We start from the raw sequence: 23106 nt of genomic DNA on the forward strand, positions 1-23106 counted from the left end.
GAATAAACTTAACCAAGGAGGTAAAAGACCTGTACTCTGAAAACTACAGGATGTTGAAAAAAGAGATAGAGGAAGATATAAACAAGTGGAAGACTATACTGTGTACATGGATTGGTAGAATCAACCTCATTAAAATGTCCATATTACCCAAAGCAATCTACAGATTCACTGCAATCCCTATTAAAATACCAAGGGCATATTTCACAGATCTAGAACAAACACTCCAAAAATTTATATGGAACCAAAAAGACCCCAAATAGCCTCAGCAATCTTGAGAAAGAAGAACAAAGTTGGAGGAATCATAATACCAGATATCAAGTTATACTACAAAGCCACTGTAATCAACACATCCTGGTACTGGCACAAGAACAGGCATATAGATCAATGGAACAGAGCAGAGACCCAGAAATCGATCCAAGCCACTATGCTCAATTAATATTTGACAAAGGAGGCAAGAACATAAAATGGGGTCAAGACAGTCTTCAATAAATGGTGTTGGGAAAATTGGACAGGAACATGCAAAAAAATGAAGCTAGACCACCAGCTTACACCGTACACAAGAATAAACTCAAAATGGATAAAAGCCTTAAATGTATAACATGAAACCATAAAAGTCCTAGAAGAAAACATAGGCACCAAAATCTTAGACATCTCTTGTAGTAATGTTTACCAATACATTTCCTAGGATAATGGAAACTAAGGAGAAAATAAACTAATTGGACTACATTAAATAAAAAACTTTTGCACTGCAAATGAAACAATCAACAAAATAACAATAGAGCCCACTGCATGGGAAAACATATTTGCCAATGACAAATCTGATAAGGGCTTAATCTCCAAAATATATAAGGAACTCATACAACTTAATAAAAGGAAGACAAACAATCCAATTTAAAAATGGGCAAAGGACCTAAATAGAAACTTCTCCAAAGTAGACATACAGAAAGCCAAGAGAAAATGCTCAGTCACTAATCATCTGAGAGATGCAAATCACAAGGACAATGAGATATCACCTCACACTTGACAACAAGTGTCGGTGAGGATGTGGAGAAAAGGGAACCCTAGTGCACTGCTGGTGGGAATGCAGCCTGGTGCAGCCCCTGTGGAAAACAGTATGGAGTTTCCTCAAAAAATTAAAAATAGAACTGCCATTCTACCCAGTGATCCCATTCTAGGAATATATCCTAAGAAATCTGAAACACCAATCAGAAAGAATGTATGCACCCCTATGTTCATAGCAGTGCAATTTACAATATCTAAGATTTGGAAACAGCCTAAGTGCCCATCAGCAGATGAGTGGATAAAAAAAATTATGGTACATTTACACAATGGAATACTACACCACAATAAAAAAAAAAAAGAACCCTTACCATTTGTAGCAGTATGGATCGACCTGGAGAATATTATGCTGATCAAAATAAGCCAGTCAGAGAAAGATAAGTATCATTTGATCTCACTCATATGTAGAATCTAACGAACCAAATAAACTGATGATCTAATAGACCCAGAGACATAGAAGCATGAACAGACTATTGACCCCCAGAGGGAAGGCAGGGGAGGGTGGGTGGGAAGAGATCAACCAATGAACTTGTATGCATTTAGGCATAACCCATGGACACAGACAATTGGGTGGTGAGGGCCAGGGAGGGGAGGGGAAGGGGGAGACAGGAGCAGGCTGGAAGAGGTTAATGAGGGGAAAAGGAGGACCTATGTAATATTTTTTTAATTTTTAAAAAATAAGTTTAAAAAACCACACCTCATAAACACACACACATGCACACACAAAAATATTAACTACTTTTTGGGACCAACTTGATAGCCATCATCTAATTATGATGTAATTTAATTAACCTGTTCTTTCCCATTTTGTTTATTCCCATATTTTTTGCTAATGACTTTAATATGGCTTCTGCTCTTGTTGGTATGAAAATTCAATAATTGGCTATAAATTAATTCCTTGGCATTAATATCTATATCAGGGGTGGGAACCTTTTTTCTGCCAAGGGCCATTTGGATATTTATAACCTTATTTGAGGGCCATACAAAATTATCAACTTAAACATTAGCCTGCTATTAAGAGTTGCTTAGTTATTTGGCTACCTCAATAAAATTATAAATGACTCTTAAAAAAATTAGCCTGCTATATTTGGTCAAACATTTAGTTAACTCACCCCTTAATGCCTTGGGAGGGCCAGACCAAATGAATTCGCAGGCCTTATACGGCCCACGGGCCAGACATTCCCCACCCCTGAATATGAAGGATAACTTTGGGATCATTTTCACTCAAATTATTACAGAATTTTAAGACCTTAACAGAAAAGATCTGATCATTCATCTGGGCTGGACTCTGATGGACCAAATTTCTCCTGGGGCTTTTCTGACAGGTAAACCACCCTCTGCTCAAATACCTCCATAACTAGGCACGACTCAGCTCTTCTTCTGTGTTCCTATATTGGGCATAAGAAGCTAGATTCTGACAAATAGGTTTTGAAAAGTTGCTTCTGAAACGTTTAATAGCCCGATTTGAGAACCTGGGAAGGAAGTTAGAGACAGGTTGGCAGGCAAGATAGCACGGAATGCAGGCTTAGCTAATAGAAGCCAAGTAATCTGTAATAATAAAAGTGTAATATGCTAATTAGACCAAACGTCCTTCCGGATGAAGCCAGAGCTGCAAGGGAAGCCTGGGTCCCAGGTGCCTGCCAGCGGCCAGAAGGAAGCCTAAATCCTAGGTGCCTGCTGGCGGCCAGAGGGAAGCCTGGGTCCCGGGTGCCAGAGGGAAGCCGGTGCCAGCAGCCGGGGGAAGGAAGGCCTACTCTTGCACGAATTTCGTGCATCGGGCCTCTACTTATTATAGACAGGCCGAGAGAGTTCTCTGATTTACAAGATACAGTTATTCTAATTGATTTCTGCATACTTGTGGATAGGGATCTGCCCTTTTCCATTTATTTTTCACTTGACAAGTAAGATATGAAATGTTCCATGCCTTTCTAATTTAAATGTTACACATGTTGAGAACTGACCTTGCCAGCCACTTTAAGCCTGACCAAAAACATAACACATTGTTGTTATTAGCCTTCATCATCTGGTTAGAGCCAACATGTTGTATGGAACTGTATAGGAATATAAACCTCCTTTATAGCATAACCCAGGGGTCCTCAAACTTTTTAAACAGGGAGCCAGTTCACTGTCCCTCAGACCGTTGGAGGGCCGGACTATAGTTTAAAAAAAAACTATGAACAAATTCCTATGCACACTGCACATATCTTATTTTGAAGTAAAAAAACAAAACGGGAACAAATACAAGATTTGTATTTGCATGTGGCCCGCGGGCCGTAGTTTGGGACCCCTGGCATAACCTATTTCTGCCACAAAGTAGATGTGATGAGAAGGCAGCTACGTTTCCTTGGTAAGTTGCTCTCATCAGCCTCATGAGGCTGATTAGGCCAAGGATGCTCATTGAGAGACTTCTTAGGAAGTGAGATTCATGCTCTTGAGATCTTATGATTAAGCTGAGGGGAAAGACACGTGGGTAAATAATACAAGGCAGTATGTAAAAATTATACATATGCTAAGATCAGAGGGAGCTTAGGGGATAAACAGAACATTACCTCACAGCCCGCATTCGGGGCTGTGAATGATGTCCTTGAAGCCATATGCACCACATTCAGCCTGCAGGCTGGGTAAGCCATGCGTCTCACACACGTGCACTGCTATTTTCCAAATTGTAAATCCAGCAATGCTTTTAAATGAATTCTTGTTTTATGATATCTATTGTAGCCCCACCCGCTTCTAGTTTGTTTCAACATCTGCCTACAAAAATGGGTGGCTACCAGGCTCAATTCTTCTCAGGTGTCCCTATACCTGAAGGTTGCTTGGGCCAAGAGAAGAGTTTTCTCAGAAATGCTTAATGAAATTACTTTGAGAGCTTTCCCTCATAATGGAAATAAAAGGAATAATAGCTTTCACTTTTCTTTCAGCCATTTTTTGGTTATCAGGGACTTCAAGATATTTCTGTATATGTGGGACACATGAGCTAGTGGTTTTCATATTTAGTTTGTTTCAAATTTCACTTAGCATGATCCTTTTTAAAAAATTGACTATTTAGTAGACAAGGTGGCTGTAAATTATTAGAGAATTCAGAAGTCAAAATCTTACTCTAGGGCTGTTATTAGGTAAGAAATTTTCCTTTTCCTTTGTTCTCTGGATGATTATTAATAGTAACCAATTGGTCTTCTCTAATTTACTCTGAAACAATTAGTACAGTTTGTAGCATTTTACAAATTATATATCTTTCTCATGACTCATAGCCTTTGGGGTCTTTTATGATCATCCTGGGTAGTAGCAACATATAGTCTAATGACTTCTATTACGGTGACAAAATCACGAGAGGATAGTCAAATATCTCTAAACATAAAACTCACCTTTATATTTATATTATGGCTTGTATTCATGATAAATATGGTGCTAGTTGGATTGCTAGGTAATTCAAAATTGTTATTTTTTTCCGAAAGATTTTTGCCTGTGCTGTTTTAAAACAAGATGGAGAAGGAAAGCAGTAACTTGTAGGATTTAAAAAGGTATATAAACAAAAAAATTCCTTTTGGAACTCATACTTGAGGAAATCCCATCAAAATAGTAAACACCTTTCATGAACTGGCCTTCTTTCCTTCCTATCCCCCAACTGTGATGGCTGTGTGTCCCTGCTTTCTGCTGCACGGTGGGTAGGCTCTCTCACTTGCTTACTCCTCCTGCTTTGAGGCTTCTTCACATAGCAGACCCCAAATGAGGAAAGTTTTATTTGCTGAAGCGAGAGGCCAGAATGTGTCCTCCCAACTCCTGCTGAGCAGTACACCCTGACACCACCTGTGCCAACAGGAGAGGAAGCTCAAGGCCACTGCACCCAGCAGGCCCAAAGTGCCTAAGTCCACAGTGAGGTGATAATGAAACATTGATAGGGGTATCATAATCTCCATTCTGTATATCCGGGCTCTTCCATTCTTCACCCTCTTTCATAAATCCCCACCAACAGTTAAATCCACAGACAATTGTTTGTGGTGTTAAAATTGTTGAACATCTCTTCTTATAGCACTTCCTTGCCGTGTTTGTCTCATTTTAATTCTATATTCCTCCATCTTCTGTTAATCTCCATTTTATTTTATTTTTGTTTTTTAGTCACTTTTTATTTTTCAATTATAGTGGACATATCCTATCTAATAATACCCAAACATGGTAATTGACCGTACCTTCGCTACACCTCCCATTGGCTAATCAGCAAGATATGCAAATTAACCACCAACAAAGATGGCGGTTAATTTGCATATACCGGCTGGGAGCGAAGCAAGCCAGGCGGCCAAAAACAAGCCGGGCGGCGGAGACGGGAGCGAAGCCCGCCTCCGCGGGTTTCACTCCCTTCTCTGCTTTGCTCCAGCCATAGGAAGCCCTATTCTTGCAGGAATCTTCCTGCAATGGGCCTCTAGTACTATTATATTAGTTTCAGATGCACACCCCAGTGATTAGACATTATATAACTTACTAAATGATCACAGTGATAAATCTCCTATCCATCTGACATCATACATAGTAGTTGTTTTTAATTAAATTTCTATTGTTTAAAGTATAACATATGTCCCCTTTTTCCCCCCATTGACCCCTTCTATCCCAGCCCTGCTCTGCCCACCTGGCCTTCACCAGCCTGTTGTCTGTGTCCAGGGTTTATGCATACAAGTTCTTTGGTTGATCTCTTCCAACCCACCCACCTACCCCCGCCTTCCCTCTGAGATTCCATAGTCTGTTCTATGGACTGGATCTGTTTTCCTCATCAGTTTATTTTGTTCATTAGTTTCCACATATGAATGAGATCATGTGATACTTGTCTTTTTCTGACTGGCTTACTTCACTTAGCATAATACTCTCCAAGTCCCTCCATGCTGTCTCAAAGGGTAAGAGATCCTTCTTTTTTATTGCTGCATAGTATTCCATGGTGTACTTGGACCACAGCTTTTTTATCCACTCATCTGCTGATGGGCACTTGGGCTGTTTCCAGACCTTAGCTATTATAAATTGTGCTTCTATGAACATAGGGGTGCGTACATTCCTTCTGATTGGTGTTTCTGATTTCTTAGGATATATTCCTAGAAGTAGGATCACTGGGTCAAATGGCAGTTCCATATTTAATTTTTTGAGGAAATTTCATACTGTTTTCCACAGTGGCTGCACCAAGCTGCATTCCCACCAGCAGTGTACTAGGGTTCCCTTTTCTCTACATCCTTGCCAATACTTGTTGTTTGTTGATTTGTTGATGATAGCCATTTTGACAGGTGTGAGGTGAGACCTCATTGTCATTTTAATTTGCATTTCTCTGATGATCAGTGACTTTGAGCATTTTTGCATATGTCTCTGGGCCATCAATGTGTCCACTTTGGAGAAGTGTCTATTTAGGTTCTTTGCCCATTTTTAAATTGGATTGTTTATTTTTCTTTTATTAAGTTGTATGAGTTCCTTACATATTTTGGATATTAACCTTTATTGGATGTATCCTTGCCAAATATGTTCTCCCATACAGTGATCTTCCTTTTCATTTTATTGATGGTTTCTTTTGCTGTTCAGAAACTTTTTATTTTCATGTAGTCCCATTTGTTTATTTTCTTTTTAGTTTCCTTTGTCCTAGGAGATGTATCTGTAAATGTTGCTATAAGATATGTCTGAGATTTTGGTGCCTAATGTTTCCTCTAGAATTTTTATGGTTTCATGACTTACATTTAAGTGTTTTATCCATTTTGAGTTTATTATCGTGTATGGTGTCAGTTGGTGGTCTAGTTTCATTGTTTTGTATATACCTGTCCAGTTTTCCCAACACCATTTATTGAAGAGACTGTCTTGACCCCATTTTATGTTCTTGCCTCCTTTGTCAAATATTAATTGAGATAAATGGCTTGAGTCCATTTCTGGGTCTCTGTTCTGTTCCATTGATCTATATGCCTGTTCTTGTACCAGTGTCAGGTTGTTTTGATTTCAGTGGCTTTGTAGTATAACTTGATATCTCATTTTGTGATCACTCCACTTTTATTCTTCTTTCTCAAGATTGCTGGAGCTATTGAGGGCCCTTTTTGGTTCCATATAAATTTTTGCAGTATTTGTTTTAGAACTTTGGAATATGATGTTGGTATTTTAATAGAGATTGCATTGAACCTATAGATTTCTTTTTAATGATGTTGATTGTACCAATCCATGAACCCAGTATATTCTTCCACTTGTTTATATCTTCCTCTATCTCTTTTTTAAACATCCTGTAGTTTTCCGAGTACAGATGTTTTACCTCCTTGGTTAAGTTTATTCTTGAGTATCTTAATTTTTTTGTTGCAATGGTAAATGAGATTGTTTTTATAGTTTCTCTTTTTTAGAGTTCATTATTAGTATATAAAAATGCCACCCATTTCTGGATGTTAATTTTGTATCTTGCTACATTGCCGAATTCATTTATTAAATCTAGTAGTTTTTTATGGATTCTTTAGGATTTTCCATGTACAATGGAAAATCCTAATGGAATAATAAGAGTTTTACTTCCTCCTTTCCAATTTAGATGCCTTTTACTTCTTCTTCTTGTCTGAATGCTGTGGCTATGACTTCCAGTATTATCCTATCTAATAATAGACAAAGATGGTAATTGACCGTACCTTCACTACGCCTCCCATCGGCTAATCAGCGTGATATGCAAATTAGCTGCCAACAAAGATAGCGGCTAATTTGCATACTGCAGGCAGGGCGGGACAGCACGAGCCACCATCCGGGCCCGTGTGCAGCCCTGGGCTGCCTAAGCCCTGCCCCCAGCTGGGACTCCTGTGTGCCGCCTAAGCCCCGCCCCCAGCCAGGACCCCTGTCTGCCACCTAAGCCCCGCCCTCAGCCGGGACCCCCGTGTGCCTCCTAAGCCTTGCTGCCAGTCGGGACCCCATGGCGATCCGAGAGCAGGAAAGTGCCACCCATAGGCAGCACCCAGCAGGGCCTGCCCCTGGGTCGCCGTGGCGATCCAGCAGTGAGCAGGAAAGTGCGGCCTCTAGGCAGCACCCAGGTGGGCCTGCTCCTAGGTCACCATAGCGATCCCAGAGCAGGAAAGTGCAGCCTGCAGGCAGCACCCAGGAGGGCCTGCCCCCGGGTCTCCACGGCGATCGGGCGATCCATGAGCAGGAAAGTGCGGCCTGCAGGCAGCACCCCACCCTGGCCACAGCTCAAGGGAGAGTACAACGCGCAGTGGAGGCTAGGAGCCTGAGAGATCAACACAGAGGGGCGCCTGCTCCAAGCCTCCACGGTGTGGCTGGGGGCAGGCCCCCAGCAGACACACACACACACACACACACACACACACACACACACACACGGCAACTGCTCCAAGCCTATGTGGTGCGGCTGGGGTCAGGCCCCAGCAGACACATACACACACACACACACACACACACACACACACACACACACACGGGACACCTGCTCCGAGCCTCTGCTGCCAGACTGTGGACGTCTGTAGGACATCCACTGAGGGCTCCCGGACTGTGAGAGGGGCAGGCTGGGCTGAGGGAACCCCCACCCCCTAGTGCATGAATTTCGTGCACCGGACCTCTAGAGTTAAATAAAAGTGGTGAAAGTGGACATTTCTGTCTTGTTTCTGTTCTTAGGGGAAATGGTTTTAGTTTTTGCCCATTGAGTATGATGTTGGCTGTAGCTTTGTCATATATGGCCTTTATTATCTTGAGGTATGATTCCTCTATTCCCACTTTGCTGAGAGTGTTTATAAAAAATGGGGTTAGATTTTTTTGAGTGCCTTTTCTGCGTTGTCTAATTGATAGAATCATGTGATTTTTGTCTTTCACTTTGTTTATGTGATGTATCACAGGTATTGATTTGCAAATATTGTGCCTGCCTTACAAACCTGGAATAAATCCAGCTTGGTCATGGTGTGTGATCTTTTTACTATATTGCAGAATCTGATTTGCTAATATTTTGTTGAGGATTCTATCGACTATGTCCATCAGGGATATTGGCCTATAATTTTCTTTGTAGTGTCCTTATCTGGTTTTGGAATTAGGATAATGCTGGCTTCATAAAAGAGCTTGGAAGTGTTCCTTCTTTGGGTTTTTTTGGAATAGTTTGAGGAGGATAGGTGTTAGTTCTTCTTTGAAGGTTCAAGAAACCAACTCTGTGAAGCCATCTGGACCAGAGCTTTTTTTTGCGGGAAGTTTTTTTTATTAATCCTTCTATGTTACCAGTTGTTATTGGCTTATTCAGGTTTTCTGATTCTTCCTGATTCAGTTTTGGAAGATTGTATTTTCTTAGGAATTTGTCCATTTCATCCACATTGTCCAGCTTGTTGGCATATAATTGTTCATAGTATTTTCTTAGAATCCTTTGTATTTCTGTGGTGTCAGTTGTTACTTCACCACTTTCATTTCTGATTTTATTTATTTTGGGTCCTCTCTCTTTGGTTTTTGATGAGTCTTGCTAAAGGTTCATCAATCTTGTTTACTTTTCAAAGAATCAGCTCTTAGTTTCATTGATTTTTTTGTATTATTTTAGCCTCTGTGTCATTTATTTCTGCTGTAATCTTTATTATTTTTTTCCTTCTACTTACTCTAGGCTTTTGTTATTCTTCTCTCTCTAATTCTTTAAGTTGCAGGATGAAATAGTTTATTATTAATTTTTCTTGTTTTTTGAGGTAGGCCTGTAAAGCTACTAACTTCCCTCTCAAGACTGCTTTTCCTGTGTCCCTGAGATTTAGGGTTGTTGTGTGTTCATTTTCATTTGTTTCCAGGAAGTGTTTTTTATTTATTTCCTAATCTCGGTAACCCATTCATTGTTTAATAACATGCTATTTAACCTCCATGTGTTTGAATGTTTTTAAATATCTTTACTGTAATTAGTTTCTAATTTCATTCCATTGTGATCTGAGAAGATGCTTGATATGATTTCAGTCTTCTTGAACCTGTAGAAATTTGTTTTGTGTGCTAACATGTGGTCTATCTTTGAGAATGACCTATGTGAACTTGAGAAGAATGTATATTCTGCAGCTTTGGTGTAAAATGTTCTATAAATGTCAATTAAATCCATCTGATCCAGTGTGTCATTTAGAGTGTCTGTTTCCTTATTAACTTTTTGTCTGAAAGATCTATCCAGCAAAGTCAGCGGGGTGTTAAAGTCCCCTACTATGACTGTATTGCTGTGGATCTCTCCGTTAAAATCCTTTAGAATTTTTTTAAAAAATATATTTTATTGATTTTTTTATAGAGAGGAAGGGAGAGAGATAGAGAGTTAGAAACATCAGTGAGAGAGAAACATTGATCAGCTGCCTCTTGCACACCTCCCACTGGGGATGTGCCTGCAATTAAGGTACATGCCCTTGACTGGAATCGAACCTGGGACCTTTCAGTCTGCAGGCCGATGCTCTATCCACTGAGCCAAACCAGTTAGGGCTAGAAGTTTATATATATATTCCTAAACTGGGTGCATATATGTTTTACAGGGTTATAGTCTCTTGTTGGATCGATCCCTTTAGTATTATGTAGTGACCTTTATTGTCTCTTGTGATGGCTTTCATTTTGAAGTCTATTTTGTCAGATATGACTATTGCTACTCTAGCTTATCTTTTTGTTTCCATTTGCATGGAAAAATTTTTCCAACCCTTTCCTCTCATCCTGTTTTAGTCTTTTGTTCTGAGGTGTGTCTTTTGTAGACAGCATATAGTTGGGTCATGTTTTTGTATCCATTCAGTCATCCTATATCTTTTGATTGGAGCATTTAATCCATTTACTTTTAAGGTAATTATTGATATTTATTTATTACCATTTAAATTCTTTATGTTTGTCTCTCTATTTCTTCTTCTCATTGTAGCAGTTCTTTTAGCATTTCTTGCAATACTGGTTTGGTCGTGATAAACTCCTTTAGTCTTTGGTGATAAACTTGTTTAGTCTTATTTTGTCTGGGAAGCTCTTTATTTCACCATCTATTTTAAATGATAGCCTTGCTGGATATAGTAATCTTGGTTTCAGATCCTTGCTTTCCATTACCTTGACCACTTCATGCAATTCCCTTCTGGCTTGTAAAATTTCTGATGAGAAATCAGCTTACAGCCTTATGGGTACTCCTTTGTAGGTAACAAATTGTTTTTCTCTTGCTGCCTTTAAGATTCTCTCTTTTCTTTAATTTTTGGCATTTTAATTATGATGTGTCTGAGCATGGGCCTGTTCAGATTCTTTTTTCGTGATACTCTTTGTGCCTCTTGACCTTATCTGACTTTTTCCTTCACCAGATTAGGGAACTTTTCTGCTATTATTTCTTCAAAGACATTCTCTCTCCCTTGCTCACTTTCTTTTCCTCAAGCATTCCTATGATGTGAATGTTATATTTTATGCAGTCCCACAGCTCCCTTAAGCTGCCCTCCTGTTTTTTAATTGTTTTTTCTTTTTGGTTCTTTGATTGACTGATTTCTTATAACCTGTCTGCCTAATTCACTGATCCGATCCTCAGCTTTTCCTTATCTGCCTGTATTCCTTCAACTGCGTTCTATATTAGTGCTGTGTCATTCTTCATAGTTACTATATCTTTTCAAATGCTATTGAGCATCTTTGCCATTATTATTCTGAACTCTATGTCTGACAAATTTCTTATCTCCATTTCATTTAGCTCTTCTTCTGGATAATTCTCTTGTTCTTTCATTTGGGGCTTTCTTTTCTTTCTTTTTTGTCACCCCATTTTGGCTGCCTCTTTGAGTTTGTGTCTTTGTGTTAGGTAGATCTGCTAATACTTCCAATCTCTAGTGCTGGACAATGTTAGATGCTGTTTGTGACTGGCCCTGAGTACCCTGATTAGAGCTATCAGCAATCCACAGCTTATAGCTCTCTGTGCTGAGGCTGGATGTCTTTGGGAAGGACCAAGATGTGCACTGGGGTCTACTTTTCCTAGACGTGGCCCCAGAAGGAAATAAGGCAAACTCAAAGCCTCCAGAGACCCACTCTGCCTGCAATCTGATTGTATTCAGGTTTGATTAGCCTCAGATTATGGGTCACAGGGTGGGGCTACTTGTGCTGGGCTTACAGCTGCCCAAGAGAGGCTAAGCTGTAAACCAAGGCCAGATGCTGCTAGAGTCATGTCTGGGACCACTTAGCAAGAGGTATGGTGTACACAAAAGCCAGATGCTGCTTATTTGTGTGATTTTAGGGAAGTCTGAAGCATGAGGCAATAAAAGCCAGTTGTATGGAAGCACCTCTGAAAACAGCTTGGATGGGCCCACAGTTGCTTGGGGCTCAGTCTGAGGGACTCACCATGGTGGGATGAATATTGTGAGCCAGATTGATGGTGACTCAGATATGGCACCTGCCTGTTAGCTCTTTGCTCTGGGGGGGTAGTGGGGAGAAACTTAGCAAAGGAACAATGGCTTCTGCCTGCACTTTTCTCTGGCAGAAAGCTGCACTGCCTCCACCCAGCTCTTGCCCTGTTGCCAGACAATCTAGTTTCTCCCCATATGTCCCTGGTTCCTTTCAAGGTGCTGCCCTGGTGATGGAGCTTTGAGGGAGTGAGTTCGAGTAATTTGTGCACAGGCCCTTTAAGAGGGACTGCCTGGGACTCCAGCAGCCCTTTATCTCCCTCAGCCTCGATCCCCGCTGGTTTTTACAGCCAGAAGTTATGGGGCCTTCTCTTCCTGGCACTTGAACCCTGGGCTGGGAGGCCTGGTATAGGCCTGGGACCCCTCGCTCCTCAAGGGGCCCTCCACAGCCAAGATATCCCTCCTAATTTTTATCTGCCACACAATGGGTGTAGCACCAGCTCATTCCATATCTCCCCCCCTCCTACCAGTCTCAGTGTGGTTTCTTCTTTAAATCCCGTGTTGAAGGGCTTCCATTCAGCTAGATTTTAGGTGGTTCTGAATGATGGTTGTTCTGTGGTTTAGTTGTAATTTTTGTTAATCTCCACTTTAAAGGCAATGATAGGTTCATGTGATGGTGGTTGGTGGTGGTTGTGTGTGTGTATGTGTGTTGGGAACAAATGGGGAAGGGAGCTAATGAGTAATAAATGGAAGGCCAGGCAGCAGGAAGAAGTTACTGTTTTCAAATGTAAAATAGCATCCTAAATTTGTTTCCCTTTCTGTCCTAAACACAAAAAACTACAAATGGGCAGTTAGTGGTTTTTGAGCCTCCAGGAAGAATATTCATTCTTGCCTGTACCCACCTCCTTTGTAGAAGATAGGAGTGAAGAAGTGTAAGCTGAGAACCCTCCAGTCTTTGGGAAAGGACCTAAAAGAACATTGTACTTTGGGGTCTACTAGTATACTGCTCCCCTGCCTTGGGTCTTCCTATGCTCTGGCTGCTACCCCTCTTCCCTCCAGCATCTGAGCAGTGATGGATGGCGCTTTTCACAGGACTGGGTCCTTCTCCTTGATAAATCAGTATAGAAAAAGTAATGGGCAGTGCTATTCGATCTTAAATCTCTCTAGCTCAGCTGGTTTAGTTATATAGTTTCTTAACCTTCATGTGTCCATTTTATATATTTTCATTCTGGTGCACATCCTTCCATCATCATTTTTAGGTAAAAAATTATACTAGTATACCAAATTATTGCATCTTCTAAATTTTCCTTTTTGTTGTTTGTCTTTATTTATTTGTTTGTTTACAGTATCAGAGCCTTAAAGCCTCTGATCTTCACTGTGGTAAACTAGTACAAGGCTAATTACCTATCAGCAAACTTTGGATTGCTGGATGTTTTAGTTGTTGCCTTCAAATGTAGTAATGGGGTTGCAGGTTTGATGAAATGCTTATGAGTGGTGGCTTTAGGAAAATCAAGCTTTCTGTTTTCAGTATTGAATTCCAAATGACTGTGTATTAATGCATCTGTCTCCTGCTTTTTTATTTCAGTACCTACTAGAAATGAAAAGCTTAATTCTACCCCCAGAACATATCCTGAAGAGAGGGGACAGTGAAGCAATAGCATATGCGTTCTTTCACCTGGCACACTGGAAGAGGGTGGAAGGGGCTTTGAATCTTTTGCATTGTACGTGGGAAGGCAGTAAGTAATTTTCTTTTTTTGAAACATTTTTTAAGAGCATGAAAAGATGCTAAAACTGTTTTTACCCTGATTGTCCATGATGAATAATTATCTGCACATCAATAGCTGTACCTCTTTGTGATATTCATCACTGTGAGATGGTTAATTACTCAGGCTCTCCATTTCCTTGGTGGTGGTGGGTGTTACTATGGTGGTGCCATCTCAGCAGCTCAAAAAGTCAAGTTTCTACAGCATATGCGATGAGTCTGGATGCTCCAACATAGGAGCATCCTACCAGCGGAAAACCCTCTTTGGAGACTTGGACAACCCCATGCCATTGTGGGAATCTTTGGCCTGGTGTTAGGTCTTGTGCTGGGCTCTTATTACCACTTCTCAATGGACTTTCTGGATGGGTTAGCTAATGAGCACAGTTCTCCTTTACTAGAGTCAGGTGGCCAAACACAAATGAGCAGCAGTTCTGCTTCAGAACAAGAGCAATGGCCATTGGACCCTGGTGTTCGGTGGCAGATTATGTTAGACTAGAGGCCCGGTGCACGGATTCGTGCACCAGTGGAGTCCCTTGGCCTTTCCTGTGGGGATCAGTCGGAAATCGGCTCTTCAACATCCCCCAAGGGATCCCGGATTGCAAGAGGGCCGAAGGACCCCACCAGTGCATGATCCAAGCTGGGGAGGGACTGCAGGAGGGCTCCAGGGTGTGTCCGGCCCATCTCGCCCAGTCCTGATGGGCCAGATCCCAGCAGCAAGCTAACCTACCAGTTGTAGCATCTGCCCCCTGGTGGTCAGTGTGCATCATAGCAACTGGTTGAACAGTTGAACAAGTTGAACAGTCAGACACTTAGCATATTAGGCTTTTATTATATAGGATGGCTGTGATTAGATCCCATCATTCTGTGTAAGAAGAGGCTCTGATGTGGGTGAGATGTGCCCCTGCCCTGGAGAAGTTCTTGTCTAATTCGGTTTAGTAACAAGTAGCAGCTGCCCAGTGGTTCTTCAGAAGGGAGAAGTCTTTGGGGTGGAGTGGTTATGTGTAACCTTACGGATCATGTGAGATTGAACCGAGCCTTGAAGAATTGGGCCAGCAAGGACACTGGGAGAATGTAAATTAAAGGGAAAAACCCAATACTGTGGATTATTGGACATATATGTTTTGACACTCTGTTATCACTAATTTAAGCAAAACAAGTTTGACATGTAGAATGAGGTTTTTTCCTCCTTTCCTGGGGAAACAAAACAAATATTAGAGTCTTCTGTTAATTTTTTCGTAGTTCCTCCCTACTCTTATCAGCTTTATTAAACTTTAATGTCTCTTTAATCCCTTTAATCCCTTTAACTCTGTTTGTCTTAGCTGCTTCCATTTTTATTTTTATAATCTGCTCTTCCCTCTTCCTGTCCTTCCCTAACCTAGTAGGAATCTAAATTAGAGTAGGAAGAGGGCAGCAGTGGGAGCAGCCAAATGGGATGGAGTAAAAGTGAGTGTATAGAAATGAATGGGACTCAAGTTGATTGAAAGTTTTTTGTTTAGTTGTTTTGAAAATATTTCTTTAGAGAATTAATAGTTGGTCTACGTAGATAATTTACCATTTATAACATGAGGGATGCTGATTTGATTGATGCTTCTACCCCCACACACTCTGTAAGTGCATTAACATATTCCAGGTGTCCTGGTGCTGGTATTTGGATGTGTTAGGACAGCACACTCTACTCAGGCATGTGTGGGCACATGTACAGTCCCCCTTGGCTTTGGTCATTGTTGCATTTAAGATGTTCTACCCAAATAAGACAAAAGGAATTTCTATTTACACATACACACACACACACACACACACACACACACACACCAAAAAACAAACAAACAGAAAAATCCCAGCAAGATTAAACATGAGAAGCCTCAACATAGTTGTGGATATATTAAATGCACAGATTGACTTACCAAACAAGAACATATTCCTACATTGGCATTTTGGAAACATAGTAATGGAAGCTTATCAATTGGATCCAATTGAAAAAAAGTTGTCAGTTCTATAGAAAAGATCAAAAGGGTGCACAGGGGCAAGAAGTGAGAGAGATGCTGTTAGGAATGGCATAACTCAAAGAAATTCTATGAGAACTAACTGGAAATTCTGTTTGGAAATTAGTTACCCATATTATCATTTAACAATGGACAGATGCTTTAAATCAGCAGGAAGGACAATGAGATTTCAAGAAATGTGATGTGACATAGTGAATTCCAAAATCAAACAAGGGAATGTAATTATTAGCGTTAAAAAAAGATGAATTTTTATATGTAAAACAGTATGGCAAGGCAATGAGAGACCTATAGGAAAGGGAAATTCTGCTCCTGGTTCTTACCGACCAATAGGAACCACTCCAGGGAAGTTACAATGCATTTCAGTTTTCCAAAAGAGACCCGTGAGAATGCTACTAGCTACCAAATACCTGTGGAGCACCAAGACCTTGAAGAGTGTTTGTAGAACTGGGTAATTCTACAGAGGGTTTGCAATTCCATCATGTCATGCATTCTTTCTGGTAAAGTTCTGAGTCAGGCAGGACAGAGTTGTCCATCTTGGTTGCTCAAGAGAGGAACAACCCTAGCCAGTTTGGCTCAGTGGATAGCATTGGCCTGTGGAATGAAGGGTCCCAGGTTCAATTCCAGTCAAGGGCATGTACCTTGGTTGCAGGCTCAATCCCCAGCCCTGCTTGGGACGCATGCGGGAGGCAACCAATTGCCGTGTCTCTCTCATGTCAAAAGTTTCTCTCTCTCCTCTCCTTTCCACTCTTTATAAAAAAAATCAGTGGAAAATATTCCTTGGTGAGGATTAACAAAAACAAAAAATAAATAAGAGAGAGGAACAGAGCCCTAACCAGTTTGGCTCAGTGGATAGAGCGTCGACCTGTGGACTCAAGGGTCCCAGGTTCGATTCCGGCCAAGGGCATGTACCTTGGTTGCGGGCACATACCCAGTAGGGGGTGTGCAGGAGGCAGCTGATCGATGTTTCTTTCTCATCGATGTTTCTAACTCTCTATCCCTCTCCCTTCCTCTCTGTGAAAAATCAATATTTTTTAAAAAAAAAAAAAGAGAGAGAGGAACAGATAAATTAAGTAGAATGACTTGTTGAATGTCATGCAGCCATTGTTGGTGGAGCCATGATATAAACCTAAGTTCACTTTACCTTCACTCCTCTTTTCTATGATATCAGCTAGTTAGGCCTTTCCTACATAGAAAAAGGATAAGAGGACCAGTTATCTTTGAAACATTTGCTTAAGCCCTCAACTTCTACATCACTACTTAAAGGCTGTATACTTACTCCCTTTCTAGTGTTTATAAAGTTAATCATTTTATATAAAACCAAATTTTTTGTTGTTGAATACTGACTTAAATATTTTAAATGTAGAATGAGCCCATTTTTATTAAAAAAAATAAAGAAATCCAATTGTAAACAAAGGAAAGAGACTGGAAATTAATACATCTTTAAATAAATTTTAAGTGTTTTTCCCTTCATATTTGTATTTTTCAAATTTTATGCAAGGATATATATTTTCTACTAGCATAAATATGTATATACTAGTGGCCTGGTGCATTAAATCCGTGCATGAAGGGGGGCGTCCCTCAGCCCAGCCTACCCTCTCTAATGGGGGACCCTTTGGGTGATGTCCAACTGCCGGTTTAGGCCCGAACACTGTGGGATCAGGCCTAAACTGGCAGTCGGACATGCCTCTCACAATCTGGGACCGCTGGCTCCTAACCGCTCACCTTCCTGCCTGCCTGATTGCCCCTAATTGTCTTTGCCTGCCTGCCTGATTGCCTCTAACCCCTCTGCCTGCCTGCCTGATCACCCCTAACTGCCCTCCCCTGCCAGCCTGATCTTGCCCCCAACTGCTCTCCCGTGCCAGCCTGATCTCAGCCCCAAAAACAAACAAACAAACACTTCACTCAGATTTGGTTCTGTTTGGTCATTTTCTATGCCAGTCAGCATCAAAAGCTCCGCCTCCTAGGCAGCCATTGGCTCCTCACAGTTGGCCCAGATTTGGTTCTGTTGGTCAGTTTCTATGCCAGTCAGCGTCTCTGGGCCTATCAACAGGGCATGATCAGAAGGGTGGGGCTGATCAGCAGCCCAGTGGAGGCCTGGAAAGAAATGGAGGCACGGCTGCTGGTCAGACTGGGAGAGAAAGAGAGAGGCAAGTGCTGATCAAAAGCTGCCACAGGGCAATGGATCAGTCCCTGCTTCTCTCTTCAGGTCTCTCTCTGGCCCTGATTCACAGTCCCCTCAGCAGTCAGTACTGGGGCACCATGCTTGCAGCGCAAGTAGGCAGGCAGGAAGGTGAGCGGTTAGGAGCCAGCGGTCCCAGATTGTGAGAGGCATGTCCGACTGCCAGTTTAGGCCTGATCCCACAGTGTTCGGGCCTAAACCGGCAGTTGGACATCACCCAAAGGGTCCCCCATTAGAGAGGGTAGGCTGGGCTGAGGGACGCCCCCCTTCATGCACGGATTTAATGCACCAGGCCACTAGTATATACATATTTATGCTAGTAGAAACCCGTGGCAACCCAGCGCTGACTGAAGGACTGACTTCCAGTTGGTGGAGCCTCAGTCATTACTGGCCGTTATGACCCAGGGTTTTTATATATTAGGATATGTGTGTGTATGTACATATATATGTCAATTTTAAAAAATAATCTTTCATTACAAGCACTTTGGTCTTTTTTACAAACAAAGCTATAAATCAGTCATGCAATTTAGATGAAAGAATACCATTCCAACTCCACACAACTGTGTGCAATCCTTTGCCATTACTTCTAGATCAGTGTCCAAAGTTAAATGGAAGCATCAGAGCTCTGGGTTTTGTTTTATTTTAATTTATTTTTTAGTGAGGTGCAATTGACATATAAGGTATTAGTTTCAGGTATACAATGCGATGATTTGATAATCTATACTAATAAAAGGGTAATATGCTAATTAGGGCAGACGTCTTTCGTACATCCTTCTGGACAAAGCCTCAGCAGCTGCCCGAGGCTCAGGCAAGCCGTGGATGGCGGCTACTGCTGCCCAGGGCCAGCCCGAGGCTCAGGCAAGCCACGTCTGGCTGCGAGACCCAAGGCTCAGGCAGCCATGGTGGCCGCCAGTGGCAGCAGCAGTGGGGTGATGGGGGCGGTGCCTTCACCTGATCAGCCAGGTTGCCTCCGTCAGAGGGAGGCCAGACTGCGGCTTAGGCTGGGGGCCAAGGCAGAGGCAGTTAGGGGTGATCAGGCAGGCAGGCAGAGTGGTTAGGGGTGATCAGGCAGGCAGGCAGAGGGGGTAGGGGTGATCAGGCAGGCAGGCAGATGAGCGGTTAGGATCCAGCGGTCCCAGATTGCGAGAGGGATGTCCGTCTGCCAGTTTAGGCCTGATCCCTGACTGCCTGGGATTGGAGAGGGTGCAGGCCTCCAATCAATGCTTTGGGACCCCCCCCCCCTCCTGTGCATGAATTTGGTGCACCAGGCCTCTAGTTTGTATATATTTAAGATCTACTCTCTTAGCAGCTTTCAAATATGCAATACAGTGTTATTGACTATAGTCACCATTGTACATTGCATCCCTGTCACTTATTTATTTTATAACAGGATGTTTTTACCTTTTGACCTCCTTCACCCGTTTCACTCCCAACCTCCTATGGTAACCACCAAACTGTTCTCTGTGTTTAGGATGAGCTCTGGATTTTAAATCAGAGGACTTGGATCAGAATTCTGACTTGCCTGCTTACAGTGGTATTTACTTAATTTACCCAATTTTTGAGCACTGTGAAGCACTCCTGATATTGAAAGCCCCCAGCCCCATTGGTGGGCTTCCACACAGTTGAGCAGAGGATGATTGTAGCACCTGAGCTGCTCCCTCTCCCTCCTGGAGTAGGTGGTGGGCTTCCCCTGGGCCGTGCCTGAGCGCAGGCCGCTGCACTTCCTCCAGTGCACCACATGGTGGTGCCTTTTGACATCTCCAGCCTCCCAATGTAGGTTTTCTTCTTTAAATCAGGTTTGTCTTCCTTCTGAAAGTTTAGGGCATCCCCCAACTTCCTTTCAGTGTCCCCTTTTCATTAATAGGGAATTCAGGGAGGAAGGTAGCAGCACCTAATTTCACTAGTTTCCATGTTAAAAATGAGTATTTTTTTGGTCAAATTTTAATTTGGAGATTAAAAAAAAATTCTGTCAGAAGTGTTGTTTAGGGTCGGGGATGGAGGTTTATTTTGCTTTCCTCTTTAATGTTGTGTGTGTTTTTTAAATGCTGGAGCATTAGTCATCTTGTGGGATTAAGTGAGTTTCTCAACAATTAGGCTGAAATAACTCACATTTTTTTTATAAAACCCCCAAATTCAGCTGATACATGGCAGAGATTGTTTGGGTTTGAAACATATGGTGGTTAAAAAAAAAAAAAAAGAGTCCTCAAACCACAAATACATCAGCATTTCAAAGGTTTCTAAAATGTTTGATTCATCACTGTCCCAGCCCCTTGAAATTACACAATATATTCCTTAAAGTCAGGATAATTAAGAAAGGGGGAAAGTTTTAATTTACAAGATTTAAAAATATGTTTCTTAGTTCATTACACAGCTGCCATCTTATCTGAATTATACTTATTTTAAACACTGTAGGTTCTGGTTATTCTCTCTCTCTCTCTCTCTCTCTCTCTCTCTCTCTCACACACACACACACACACACACACACACACACACCACTGCAAGTATGAGTTGAATATAAAAAGCACTTATGAATGCAGGATTTCGCTTGCACTGGGTCCTATTTACAATGGTATTGTGCCTTTTGGGGCCCTATTTTGAATGGCACAACTTCTGTCTTACCTGTATTAAATACTGATGCGGCCTTATCTCCTTCCTACCTAGATCTTTTCAAGGCTGTTTTGGTTGCATTTATTTTATAAAGCAAGGTAGTCTGCTAACTTCAACTGTGAACTTTAAGATTTAACTTTCTAATTCTATATACCAGAAGACTGGTATGCCATGGGGTACATCACTTAGCCTTTCTTTGTTTCCATTTATTCCACTTTACCAAGTAAGACTCTTTATTTTCTTTCTGGAGATCCCCCCCATCCCCCAAGAATTCACTAAATAATGTATAAGATTTGAAGGTGGTGGTTTTTAGGAGGACTAAGGCAGAGTATTTCCTTTGAGAGGAGAAAGTAGCCCATTGTTAAAGCATAGGATGAAATTCTGATTCTAATTTATTCTCTTTGAACCTAATGGTAAATGCTACTTGCTGTAAGATGTGGGCCTTGGGGCATTTCCTCTAGCTAAACCTTTCCTCCAAAAGGCTGGCACCTTTGGGGCTGCGGAGGAGAGATCCCCACCCCCCGGCACCATCCCTGACAGCTAAGGTTTTGTTTCTTGGGAGAAGCAGTGGCCCACTGAAGTCCCTGTGATAGTTACCATTTACGAATAGCCAGTGTCCAGATCCAGGGCAATGCGTTCCCACCTTCTGCCCACTGAGCCCAGCTTGCTCCTTCATGTTATTCAGTCGTGCTGACTGACCACAATTTGGATCCACTTAGTTTTTAAAAAGGAAATTCCGCTCTTTCTGATTGTGCATTAATTTGTTCATTCCTTTACTCTACAAAAATTTATTGAGTCCCTCCTGTGTCGGGCACTGTGTTGGGGATACCAAGATGAGTAAGACTCTGAAATGCTTTGGGAGAAACATGTGTATGTGTATACATATGTACAGATATACTCACATGCACATACACACACATGTGTGTGTGTGTGTGTGTGTGTGTGTGTCTGAGCAGTACTGTCATGGAAGTAGGAGCAGAGTGCCAGAGTTACTAACAAGTTATGAATCCGCTGTAAATCTCTAGAATTTCTCTTCAGAATTAGAGTAGAACATCATTTAATCTAACCAAAGAAAACTGATTTCTCAAGGCCACTAACTAGATACTGAAAGAATGTGGACCAGAACCCGAGCTTTTGACTTTTGTACTTTCTCTGTTGTCATACCCAAATGTCTTACAAAAGCCATAGCCCTCATGGGCAGTTTCCTACAATGCAGTAAAAGGTGAGAATATAAAATTTGTATTTTGATGAGAATTTTCTATTCTATCATATGTACTTCTAATTGTTTACAAACAAGCAGCATTTTTATTTGTAAGCTAGAGTATGGCCTAATAGAGAGACCATGAACCTGAGGGTTAGTAGAAAGGGAGGGGAAAGAGGAAACTAACTTGTATTGAGCAGCCAGGCACTGTGTATAGACACCTTGACCTCTGCTGTCACACGTAGTCCCTTTGACAGCCTCGCCAGGTCTGTGATATTCTCATTTACAGACCAAGAGACTCGACACAGATTAATGACCCACCCAAAGACATGCAGTTGTTAGCCTGGTCAAGTTCAGCTCCTTTAGCTGTCACCCCCTCCCCTCCTCCTCCAGATAAACACAGCCCCACGGATCTCTCCGATCAGGAGCTGTCACAGTGGGAACGTTCACACATATTTTCATGATTATTGGCGCATCCACTTTCTGCCCTGGGCAGTGAGCTCTGTCAGTGCAGGGACCATGTGAGCCTGCTCACTTCTCTAAGATCCTTGCTGCGTGAGGAAGACATTCACATGTTCAGGAGGTAGAGCTGGGACTCATTCAGTTCTCACTGTTACAAGTAATCTGTCTGTATGGGGTCTCTGGATCTTCTTTGGAAAGACAGCATAGACAAAGCATTACCTTCCATGCTTATCTGTCTCACTGGGGAAATCAGGCATGAACCTGTTTCCGTATCCATCCTTCTGTCCACTCTTTGGTTCTGTTGATATTTTCCTCCAGTATTGGTGGAAAGTGTTTGCTGTGCACCTCACTTACAGGCTAGGAGCCGAGAAAATGTGTCTGGTCAGGTGTAGAAGGCAGCAGTGCAACCCCTCAGACTCACTGTGGGGGGCCTGGTGTGTTCATTAACTGGTTCCCGGTTCCTGTCACCCCCAACAGGGCCACAGCACAGATCAAGGTAGGGGGCGATGCACACAAAGGAACAGACAGATGCCATTTGTGTGCCATGTAGTATATGGAGTAGCCTCGCTTTTTTGTTTTGTTTTTAA

General features: G+C 41.9%; 1 protein-coding gene across 5 annotated transcripts in view; it reads left to right on the forward strand.

Annotated features, from left to right (window-relative positions):
- The window catches only part of ST7 (suppression of tumorigenicity 7), a 296978-nt gene that overhangs the window by 260232 nt on the left and 13640 nt on the right, over positions 1 to 23106 (forward strand). For all 5 annotated transcript variants that reach the window (XM_070423767.1, XM_070423769.1, XM_070423768.1 and 2 more), the window contains one exon: positions 13891 to 14041. In XM_070423767.1, coding sequence (XP_070279868.1) covers positions 13891 to 14041 — 151 coding nt within the window. The remainder of the gene's footprint in view (positions 1 to 13890; positions 14042 to 23106) is intronic.

This window comes from Myotis yumanensis, unplaced genomic scaffold (genome assembly GCF_028538775.1).
Source record: "Myotis yumanensis isolate MYYU_CA2020_CCGP unplaced genomic scaffold, mMyoYum1.0.hap1 SCAF_9, whole genome shotgun sequence".
NCBI lineage: Eukaryota > Metazoa > Chordata > Mammalia > Chiroptera > Vespertilionidae > Myotis > Myotis yumanensis.